At 42.5% G+C, this 12,434-nt stretch overlaps 1 protein-coding gene across 1 annotated transcript in view; it reads right to left on the reverse strand.

Moving 5' to 3' along the window:
* The window catches only part of NYAP2 (neuronal tyrosine-phosphorylated phosphoinositide-3-kinase adaptor 2), a 253,027-nt gene that overhangs the window by 57,090 nt on the left and 183,503 nt on the right, over nucleotides 1-12,434 (reverse strand). The window contains exon 4 of the mRNA XM_047868847.1: nucleotides 11,995-12,201. Coding sequence (XP_047724803.1) covers nucleotides 11,995-12,201 — 207 coding nt within the window. The remainder of the gene's footprint in view (nucleotides 1-11,994; nucleotides 12,202-12,434) is intronic.

Here is a 12,434-nt window from a genome sequence, read left to right on the forward strand (position 1 = left end):
TATTTTACTGTGTCCGCTCAATGACTAGAGGCCAATGGCAAGATTTACAGGCAGTCCCATTAGTTTCCCTCCCTTGATTCTCCACTGGGAAGTTTTCTTTCAAGGATGCAGAGTCATCACACAAATACCCAGTGTCTATCTCCAAGTTTCTCTAATACCTAGAGTCTAGTCTCTCAGCCTGCAACCATTTTCCTAGGCTAGAGATGAGAGTTCACTTAAGGACAACAAAATTCATTTTGATCGCTTCCTTTGCAAGTTATGCTTCTATGGTCTAGCTTTTTGCCTTGCTATGTGAGAGTAATTACCTTCTATCATTTTTAAATTACCTTTCCACAGGTTATACCCTGCTTATTTACATTCAATTCCGATAAAGACACACTCTGGCTGTTTTAAAATGGTTAACTCACCCCACGTTCCCCTTTTCTGTTTGTTTCTCAAAGCCATCTGGCCAGCATCGGGAGAAATACAAACCAAACTATTTCTCTGGTGATCACAAATTCTAGCGGGCCGAAGTCACAGTTTTCCACAGAGAAATAAAAGTGGGCTATTGGGGATCTGACTTACATTTCCCTCCAAAGGCTCTCCAAATGAGAATTCTGTTATGTGTTTACTACTAGAATTAGGGAAGAGAGTGTTAAACACTAGAGTGTGAAAATACTGAGCAGAACCTAGCAACGAGATCTGGCCAGTGTTCCCAGAGGAAATAACCATGCACCCAATTATAACTGAGAGGGAGAGCAGATGTGGAGAACTATGTTCTGGTGCCTAAGCCGACTGTACAGAATGACAGCCTGGAGGGTCGTAGACACTAAAGCCCACAGCTGCTTAGAGCTGCTGGGGAGCCAAGCAGGAAGTTAGTCAACATCCTGCAGAAAAGCCCAAATTACAGTGGAGGCCTGAAATCTACCAGATTGGTGTTTTGTTCCTGTTGCATGATCAAAATAAGAGAGAACTCATGGTTCCTCTCAATACATAGCTCCTAGACAGTGACACCATGACAGTTAAAAGTTATGCTTTGAAACATGGGATGGCAAAGCAAAAGATAGGAGAGTGGGTTTTCACTTTTTACTTTGACTTTCTGTTTTTCTTTTTTTTTATGTTTATTTATTTTTGAGAGAGAGAGAGAGAGAGAGAGAGAGAGCCCACGCCTGAGTGAGAGAGGGGCAGAGAGGGAGACACAGAATCCGAAGTGGGCTCCCGGCTCTGGGCCATCAGCAGAGAGCCCAATGCAGGGCTTGAACTTGTGAACCATGAAATCATGAACTGAGCTGAAGTCGGAGGCTTCAGGCAAGTACCCCTGACTTTGGCACCCCTGACTTTGTTTTGCAATGAGCATGCTCTTCTAATCATCACAATAAAGCATTTCCATTTGAGGGAAAATCAGCAAAATTCAAACAGACTGTGACATCTTTGTCAGTTAACTATTTTCTGCTATACCCAAACTCAGTGACTCAAAACAACACTCATTTGGTTCTGTTCCTGAGTCCACGAATCAGTTGAGTGGTTCTTCTGGTTCCAGCTGGGCTCAATAATGTACCTGTGGTCAAGGAGGTATTTCTGCAATCTCATGTTGTGTTTTCTCACATGTTTGGGGGTTGGCTACATGAAGGCGGAAGACTCTTGGCTCTCCTCCACGTATCCCCTTCTCTAAAAGGCTAGCTCCAGTTCGTTCACATGGTGGTGGTAGGGTTAGAAAAGAGCAAGTGGAAGTATTCTTGAAGCTGAAGCTCAGAAATGAACCCACAGTCCCTTCCATTTCATTCAACTGGTCAACAGAAGACACGAGGCCAACCCAGATTCAAGGGGTAAGAAATAGACCTTGCTTCCTGATAAGAAACTACAAAAGTGCATTGCGAGAGCATGGATACAAAGGAAGGAGAGTATTGGGACCAAACTGCATCCCAAATGCGCCAGATCATGTGAAGAAATGGAAGAAGGAGAAAAGGATACGGTTTGGGAATTATGTCACCATATTAAAATGCTTAATACCAGTTGGATTCTGAAAGTAAATCTTTTTCATCCACACTTCAGTGAGTGAGCTGTAGGCATACTCTATCCCTTCTTACTTCCTAACTCGTATTTGTCATGCCAGTATCAAATTTAATATCACTTTCTCTAGGAAGCCTGTCTGAATTACCAGAGAATAAATCATCTCACTGTCTTTAGTACTCCCCCCTCATAACATTTATAAGAAACTCTTATTTTAGGGGTGCCTGGGTGGCTCAGTTGCTTAAGCATCTCACATCGGCTTAGGTCATTATCTCACAGTTCGTGGGTTCAAGCCCCGCGTTGGGTTTTGTGCTGACAGCTCAGAGCGTGAAGCTTACTTCGGATTCTGTGTCTCCCTCTCTCTGCCCCTCCCCCACTTGTCTGCACACGCTCTGTCTCATTCATTCTCTCAAAAAAAAATAAAACTTAAAAAAAAGAGAATGTTTTATTTTATTTCTGTCTCCCCTGTTACACTATACCCTTTGGGAATGTGGGTCTGGTCTACCATATTTGCCTTGCACACTTTGCACCTCTGCACCTCGCCCCTGCAATGGTATAGGGTAGATGCTGAAGAAATATTTGTTAGAAAATAAATATAAAGGGAATGAATGAATGAATGAATGAATGAAAGTCAAGTCAGGTGTTTATTAAAAGATATGTTTACATTTGGAGATATCAATATTTTCTTGTGATTCCCACATCCTCGACAGCATGATTTCAAATCCCGTTCATTGCTACTAAGCAGAACAGAAACACTGCGAGAGATTAAGATTTTTATGATGATTCTGTATAATGCAGCAACCAAGTCTTAACGCCTGCACCTGATCCTTTCCCCAAATTTTATAAATGTAGCCTCAGGGGAACCCGAAAATGGCTATGACAGTGACCTAAAATCTTTGTTGGAAAACCCACAAACGAAAGCACGGACTGTCAGCAGTCCTGTAGCCAGTTACATCATGTGTATCTAGAGAAAACCCTGTATCACACTTGCAATGAGCTCTGCTTTCCCAAGGAAACATTCAGTCTCGGTCCTAGAAAAAAACCTGAAAGTTTTCAGATTTTTTAAGTAAAATTGAAGGGTAGCAGCATAAACTGTGGGCCTACTAGCTATTATAAGCCAGCTTTATACCAGGCATTTCTATGCGTTTTGAAAATTAATCCTTACAATGACCTACACAGTGAGATTTCCTTTATCTTTTCTATGAAGATAGAAAAACTGGGGCACATCAGTGTAATGAAATTTCCTCAAGTCATTCCCACCAAAATATTAACTTATTAACATTGTTGCAAAGCATGGTTCACCTGAACTAAAAAAGAAGGAGAAGAAAACCATATAGGTTTGGTATGTTTTGCCAGGAATTACTGTCATAAATACTATTCCACAGTTCCCAGTCCTGCTGCCCAATTTGACACTGGTCAACTTCTCTCAGTTTGTGTACTTAGGACTCTTCTTAGATATAAAGGGCTGGATCATGAATGTTTTTGAGCTGTAGCTGCCAGGAGGTTTATTAGCAAAGTTCGCCAGTGATCCCAGCATCATCAGTAAAAAGGTTTTGGAATTTTCAAGAGGAAAGCATCTTTCTTAAAAATCAACTGGTAAAGGGGCTCACGGGTGGCTCATTTAGTCAAGTGTCCGACTCTTGGTTTCAGCTCATGTCACGATCTCATGGTTCTTGAGTTCTAGCCTCATGAACAGTGTGGAGCCCGCTTGGGATTCTCTCTCTCCCTCTCTGCCCCGCCCCTGCTCGTGTGTGCGCTTGTGCGTGTGCATGCTCGCTGTCTCTCTCTCTCAAAATAGATAAATAAGCTTAAAAAATTCAACTGGTAAAAATTCGGTATTCAAAGACTACACTCCGGAATTCAATCATCATTCCCTTTGCTGAATCCTGGTTTTCTGTTGCTTGTATTAAATGGCTCCCATTCAGCTAGATCTCCTTGGTGGATATCCAAACTTAGGCCTTTGGCTAACACCCTAACATCTTTGTAATCTTCCTATTCTTCAAAGACATGATTAGAATATGAATTAGAGTGGCTAATGTCTTAGAAACCATAGTCTGGGGAATGGGTATGCTCAGTGGTCAGGTTGGAACTGGAGCTCTCACTGTCGCCAACAAAACAACCCAAGATCCCTTTGGCTGTACTTCTCTTGCTTCCGTCTCTGTTTAAATTTGTCTCCGTTCAAGGCCCAGCTCAAATGCCACCACTTATAGAAACTTTCTTGCATTACCCCGTACCAGAGTTTCTCTGTGCTCTCTTGTAAAGATATCTGGAAAGGTATCTGGAGTCATAGTGATAACTAGTATTTACTTAATGTCTGTAGTGCTCCAGATACCATACTAAGTGTGTTAACACATTATCTCACTTAATTCTCACCTTTAATTCTCAACAGCATCTCTGAGTTAGATACTATTATTGTCTATCCCTTAGGATGAAGCTCAGTGAGATGATGGGATGTACCCCATGCTATCACTAATACAAAAACAAAAAACAAAAAACAAAAAAAAACAGATTTAAAATTCAAATCCAGATCTACTGGATGGCCAAATCACAGTGCTCAACCACTATCTTATATTTTATGCATAAATTTTACTCTACAAATGTGGCGTGTGAGAATTGGCACATCTCTTTGTTTTCTTTCAATGAAACCAAAACTATGTGTGTTCTTGCTTCCCCGAACTTGTGTGCACAGGACTCTTCTTGGATGTGAAGAACTGACTCATGAATGGTGGTGGAAAATGTTTCCCTGCAATGGGTCATGAAAAGGCCCAGAACTGTTCTCTAGAGCAGAATCTACAAGATGGCTTTTTAAGTCTTCAGGCCATACTGGTCATCATGAGGGAGTCTCTTTTTCCCTTGAAGGACGGAGTTCCATATTTGGGGATTTCGAACCATAAAGTATGAAGTCTGGCCTCACTGGAAACCTCATGTGAACTCTGCCCACCTGTGGGGAACAAGCTTAGGAATTCCCTGAGCCTACACCAATGGGTTAACAAAGCATAAATAATTAGAAAGCCATAGGATGTACACATCCATGTTTGGGTAAACAAGATTAGGTAAATAAAATAGGTAAACAGGGCAAAGTTCCCCAGTATAAGACAAAGGTCCAGTATAGGACAAGCAGGACAAAGGTCCCCAGTACAGGACAAAGGTACAGGAATAGGGAATCTCAAGATGAAAATATTCAAGACGAGGTAAACAAGATTAGGTATTCAGGGCAGAAATGCCTCCCCCCAACTTAGTACAATAGCAGAAAGCAGCTTTCACGGGAAGGAAGGACCAAATTAGGTAAACAGGTAAATAGGGCTATGGACCTCAGTGGACAAAGTTGCCCAGAGTTGAGCTCATTAGCCAAAGAAAGGTGCCTTGTTGACCCTGAGGTAGCATGCTCTGTCTTTCTTGTCCCCTAGGCCAGTTTAGGTAAACAGATGTGGTGCCCCATGTCTGCTGAAAACAATCTTCACCCAGCACCAGAATCTTGTTTTGTATTGACGCAAACCCCTAACACCACATATCTCCAAAACCCCCTTTTCCCCACGCCCGTGAGTTAATGTTCATGGTTTCATTGTTTCCTTGTACACGTCCATCATGCTTATAAGTCTTCTGATCCTAATAAAAATGGAGCAAAGGCCCTTACTCGGGGCTCTTGTCTCCTCCCGGACATTAGCTTCTCTCGAATTTTTAATCCTGCATCCTGCTTTCTTGCTGAACAAGAGAGAACTCCAGATCCGGACTCTATGACACCCACCTGTCCACCTGTCCCAGTCAGAGGCCAGGCCAGTGTTCCAGGATGTTGTGAAGGGATAAGCTGCTAGTCCTTACTATTCACAGAATGCCATACCTCAGTTCCTCTTTTTCTAAAGTTATGAAATCTTGCTCATCAAAAGCCATGTGCCATTCTCTGATCCCCACTCAGACCCTCAGCACATCCTTCTCAGGGAGGTACAGCTTCTGAAAAATGAAAGCCAAGAGGGCAGGATGTCTACCGGCACCTGCTGCCTCTACTAGGACCCAACCTCTCTGCTTCAGGGTCAATTCTATGCCTCATGGAATGGTCACTGCTTGATTTACAAGCCAGAAAATGCAAACTGGCAGCTTTAGGTCTTACCCAGCCAGAGGAAGTGAATTATTCGATTCAGTTTCTCCTGAAATTTGAGCCGTATTTAAAACTTGGGAGAGTCCACATAATAGCAATTAAATATTGAAATTTGAGGTAAACAGTTCTCATGGTGAGCATCAGCTGGCATCGAATAGCTTCTGTCCCCTTGAGAGGCCCCTGTGCTTTCCAGGTCACCTGCATGTCCATCATTCAGTCCTGATGCTCATCAGTACGCAGATTTTCTTTGCAATGGGGAAATATTTTTTTTTCATGTCTAAGATTCTAGCCAATGTGGAAATATATAACCTATAAGAAAAAAACTTCAAGTTTCCGGAAGGATGGGGAAAATGCTTTGTGGGAGTCAGGAACATCCCCATGTATGGAATGTATAAGCAAAGCACGTCTGTTTTGAAGGAGGCACGTCTTCTCATTTACTTGCTAATGTTACAGCTGGTCCTCCTGGCACTTCAGTTTGCATCCCGTGGTGGATCTCCTCAAAATGGCAGAAACACACATCGTTGAACACATAGAAGCTGAGGTCTTCTTTCAACGTTTCTTTATTTTTGAGGGAGAGAGACAGAATGCACGAGTGGGGGAGGAACAGAGAGAGCAGGAGACCCAGAGTCTGAAGCAGGCTCCAGGCTCTGAGCCATCAGCACAGAGCCTGACACGGGGCTCGAACCCACGAGCCGTGAGATCACGACCTGAGCCAAAGTTGGATGCTTAACGGGCCGAGCCACCTAGGTGACCCTAGAAACTGAGGCCTTTTCAAGATTGTTCCATACAGAGTTGAGCCAAGGCCTTCTGTATTTACTTCCAAAAATGCTTCTTCAGTCAGTCTGGCTTGGCAGGGATAAGCCATGACAGGTGTGCCTGCACCTTCACTCAGCCTCTTTGCCCCATGTGGAAACTTCTCTCTACATCTCTACTCAATTAATAATAATTATCATTATCTCAAAAAGACTTGATTACAAATAATACCTGACATAATCTTGGTTTAAGACTCCACGTCTCCATTAAGCCCTCCATCGTTTTTCAAGCCTGCCCTAGTTTTCTCTTCTTTGGATGATATTAATGTAAACAGTAGGTGACCATAAAAATACACTTAGTTATACTAATTAATTTATGTTCCATCATTTTGTGTCGTAAGGAAGCATAGCAAGATCTTTGAGTGGCAGAGACCATGTTTCGTATAACCTGTGTGTGTGTGAATGTGTGTGTGCGTGTGTGAATGTGTGGGTGCGTGTGTGTGCATGCGTGTTAGTGCACATGCACTGGCACAGACATGATTATCTGTCCCGCAGAAACCATTACAGAGCTGGATACAAGCTGTTTAGAGACTATTTGTTGATTGATTCAGTGATTGAAATTTGAATTTTTGTGATTATATTCACTTGTATAACTTCCATTTTTTCCCGTTATTTTCATGAGCATTTGGGTCCCCATCCTCCACTGCCTTCAGGAATCACCCTCTGGGGAATCTCTGATTTACTAAACAGCAGTGACTTTAATAGAGTAACACAGCAACCAGTGGCAATGTTAATTAGAATTGAGATCTCCTGACACGTTCCTTTGCTTTATGTCGGTAATTCTTCCATTCCTCAAAAGAGTTGTTAAAAGCAGCCATTCCAAGTGGCTAAACTACTTTTGGTAAAGCGATAGTCTGTGACGGGTAGCAGTCCATCCGTGCATGCGCGCGTGCGTGTGTGTGCTTGTGTGAAAGAGAGAGAGAGAAAACCAGAGGCAGACAGTTGGCAGAGGTGGGTATTGATAGGTGGAACAGGTGAAGTATTCTTTCCTCTCTAGCGTTAGGTGTGGACCTGAGTATCTCTGTTGTTTAGGGAGAAAGATTATGGGTCGCAGTTCCAGTGTTTCTGGTAGAGGGATTCGTTTTTCAGTGGCCCAGTGGCGAGGAGAAAATAATGAAGAGGTAGTGTGACGAAAAGAGAAGGGTAAATACCAACTTCTGTTCCAAACAAAATGCTCCCTTCACTGGTTATTTGCCTATGATGGACAAAGGCCATCTCACTGTTCAAGTAATCGTAATGCTCTTTTGAGTGTTCATGATGATAGTTTCTCTAGTACATAAGAAACCCTAACTTGCACTGGCGTTGTTGTCTGTGGGACTCTACATTTGCTCCTGCATTTCACATTTATTTATTCATTAAGTTTTTATTTATTTATTTATTTATTTATTTATTTAGGTGGGAAACACGGGGGGGGGGAGAGAGAGAGAAGTGGGGGAGGGGCAGAGAGAGAATCCCAAGAAGGCTCTGTGCAGTCAGCAAGAGCCCAACTTGGGACTTGATCTCATGGACCATGCGATCATGACCGAGCTGAAACCAAGAGTTGGACAATTAACCCACTGAGCCCCCCCCCAGGCGCCCCTCACATTTCTTTTAACATAGGCACAAACGTGTCTTTATCAAAATGTTCCAAAAATATTTTCTTTTTCCACCTTTATCTACTTCTTTCGTCACGTAAGATGGAGAGGGTGCGGGACTGAAGATATTTATGTCATTTCTTCCGATCAGCAGAAGGTTTGCTGCCCTACAAACAGAGCCGAAAGACCCAGGAAGGCAGATTTGAGATGTCAACAAGCAGAAGAGACGCTTCAGGAATTTGCAGTTGAAGAAAGTGAAAGTGTGTTATAAATCCTGTTTACACTCTAAATTTCTCAGAGGAGTCACCTCAAAGTGTCAAAAACATATCACGGTTGTACTCATTTTTAGGCACCCTTCCGAAGGTTCAGTTAAAGTTTAATTGTGGACCATCTAATTGTTTCACCTCCATTTATAGCACAAATTCTTCTTCTTCTGCCCACACTTAAAAATGTTTGGTTGCCACGGGTCCACACTCCTTTTCCTTGCCGTCTCCATGGCCTTTTCCTATAGTTTACAATCATCTGGTCTTAGGGTTCTAAACACTCCAAACGTCTCTAACTTCAGTCTGTCATAGTGCTGAGTCTCTTTAGCTCCAGACCTGTAATTCCAAGTGTCTACTAGCTTCTAAACTAGATGTCCCAGAGCGCTCTCAACTTAGCATAGTCAGAAATGAAGTCCTGACTTCCCCACTATGGTGCACAACTCAAATGGACAATTTCTATTTTAATAAACGGCCACGCAGTCACCACTTCCGGAAGCCTTGGAGTCATCATGAACCTTTCACGATGAAAATGGAATTGCCTTATACCTATCTTAAAAATATTTAAGTGACTACAAAATAGCTACGCATAATGTTCAAACCCTGACCATGATGTGGCAGATACTGTCCATTGCTTACGTAACGCTGTTCTCCCCTTATCCCTGAGAACAGACTGTTGCTTTCATTTCTGAGAGATTTAAGAGAAAGAAGGGCCCTCTGTAAACTCATGGAGATCCCATTCCCCTTCACTGAGTGATGATGGGTCCAGAGGACACGTTTCCCAGTTTAGGCCGACCAGATGAAAGGGACCGTTTGCTGGGGCACGATGCCCAGAAATGTCAGCTCATGATCATGAAAAAATCGTCAAGGGTAGCAGAAGGGCAGAGTTAAAAAAAAATAGAAAGTCCCCGTGTCCTCAATGATAACAGTGAACAGTTGGAAAATACCTGGAGCTGGCAGTGCAATGGGGGTTAGCAGAAGCCATTATTACTTAAGCCACGTAATTGGCATGTTGTTGCTGAAAGCATTTCTAGGTAATATAAAAGGCCCTTCAGGATTCTTGCTCTCTGGAACCAACCAACTCTGTAGTTTCTTCTGTCAGTCTTCCCCCGCGTTTCACTCCAAACACACTCTGTTCCATCCTACAGCATTTTAGGTGTTCATCCAGACGGCCGACTTCTTCTCCAGCATCCTCCTGGTGAGCAGCTCTTGATGATTCAAGCTCTACTAGGTCAAATGTTCCATCTTCAAGCTGTTATTTTACCCAATAAAATCCCCTGATTGTTCTTGCCCAAATCATACACTCCCAGGAGAAATGAATTGATTTCTCTTTTGTTTCATGCATTATTTGTATCTAACACATTATATTGTAATGGTTGTATTTGTCTTGCACTTGACTTTGAGCACCTAAATGCAAGGATGCCTTATTCATCATTGTGCTCTCAGACACTAGGACAGTGGCTGTTACGTAATAAACATTCAGGTAATGTTTTTGCTTTTAGACCTCTAGTCCCAGTACGAGTACATATCATTCATGTTTTTTTTAAACAGAACTGGTATAAATTTCAATTTTTTTAACGTTTATTTATTTTTGAGACAGAGAGAGACAGAGCATGAGCGGGGGGGGGTGGGGTGGGGGCAGAGAGAGAGGGAGACACAGAATCCGAAGCAGGCTCCAGGCTCAGAGCTGTCAGCACAGAGCCCGATGCGGGGCTCAAACTCACAGACTGTGAGATCATGACCTGAGCCGAAGTCGGTTGCTCAACTGACTCAGCCACCCAGGCGCCCCTAGAACTGGTAAAAATTTAAATAATTAAAAAATACTACTAATAAGCCTAAAATTAATCATAAGTCCCAACTGGATAGAGATGTCAAGCTTCTTTGGGAGAGGTGTTGTTTTTTCTACAAAATATAATTTGTTCCCTACATTTCTTTTCTTTTTGACAAAATACATGCATCTTCTCAAACACCTATAGCTATTTATACTCTACTCACAAAAATACATTTTTACTTTCTGCTAAATTCACTTGTTTCTTCCCCGAGATTTTTGTGGCTCCATCACCAACACTGTGAGTTACGTTTTAAGTCTGGGGAAGCTACTGCTCTGTCTCTGTCTGGGTCCGGTCTAGAAACATCCCTTCCCAAATACAGAGATCATTCATACTGTTCCAATTTTAACTTGTGCATGACTACTAGAGAGACCACAGGCTGAACACATGTAAATTGGTTTCCGGGATGAGTATCAGAGTTGAAAAGAACATTAAAGGATTGGTCTTTTCTTCAGACCTCTAACATTCTTAACGGGTAGAAACCTGAAAACTACGGGAGGTCACTTGATTATTTGTGACTCCTACACTGACAGCTCTAGGTGAGTCCCTCATGAAGACTAATCACTTCAAAGCAAACATATGCTGCTTCTAAAAACTTGATGTTTAATAATATTTATCTGTCAACAATTCAAAATTACACTGCAGATCTGAATTGCAGCTTGGGAAATTTAAAGGTGAATTCCATTAAAGTGTTCTAACTCGGTTGACTTAGATCTGGAAACTTAGTGGCATGCCCAAGGTCCAGCTACAGAGTTCAGCTCATCACTGCACATACTTCATGATCTAGACTGTCTCCACTGCCTTCAGATAGTTTTTGTTACCTATGAATCCTCACTTTCACTTTCTGTTCAGTTCTTCCCAGTTGCCTAAGATCTATTTTGAAACAAAGGAGACATAAACTCTAAATCACTTAAATTTTATAAATTAAAACTGCTTTAGGGGCACCTGGTGGCTCAGTCGGTTGAGCACCTGACTCTTGATTTCAGCTCAGGTCATGATCTCAAGATCGCGAGATCGAGCCCCGCATCAGGCTCTGCGATGAGCATAGACCCTGCTTGAGATTCTCTCTCTCCCTCTCCCTCTGCCCCTCCTCCGCTTGCTTGCTCTTTCTCTAAAAAACAAAACAAAACAAAACTGCTTTAGATGAGGCCTCGACATGCCTTTAAAGAAACGTAATACAAGATGTTTCAAGCTGTCAGAGCTGCCTCATTCTACAGCTCCAAGAAGCGCTATTCACTTCTCTATGTCCCTGTGACTAATGCCCCCCCCCCCCAACAGAGACAATATATTGTCTCAACCCTTTGTGTGAAGGGCTACTTATGCTGTCTCTATGGGCCGAGACAGTGATATCTGTGGTTATGGTTCTCTAAGCGACAGTTGTGTAAAAGTAGTTTCTGGAGAAACAAGGAATCACCGGGTGAGAGATGATGATCTTACCTGAGCTATGGTTTCCTGCTAACAAGGTGGGGCTTACGGAGCATCTTCCCAGTCTGCTGGTGACTACAGGCGGTCCTGGTGTTCCATCCCATTCCTGAGCTTTGATAGGCTCTCTGGAAGATGCCCCGTGATGCCCTCTCTCTTTGCTCTCCAACTTTGGTAATGGCTCCGTGCTGTGACTTCGGACTTTCAGTTCCTCTGTCGATTCTGTGTGTTAACCAGAATTACATTCTGTTAAACATAAGTCAAATTCTTCCCATATTCTTTTAAAACATTAAAGAATGATTTTCTAATATGCTTTCAATCTATTTTTGTGAACTTGGAAATGTGTTGGAGATTACACCGTTTAAATATAATGGATGGAGATCACCGTGTGCAGGTTAATATAACTGGGAAATAGTTTTCTCATTGGAAGAGAAAACCTCAATGAATCGTGCGTC

The sequence above is a fragment of the Prionailurus viverrinus genome, chromosome C1 (assembly GCF_022837055.1).
Source record: "Prionailurus viverrinus isolate Anna chromosome C1, UM_Priviv_1.0, whole genome shotgun sequence".
Classification (NCBI taxonomy): Eukaryota; Metazoa; Chordata; class Mammalia; order Carnivora; family Felidae; genus Prionailurus; species Prionailurus viverrinus.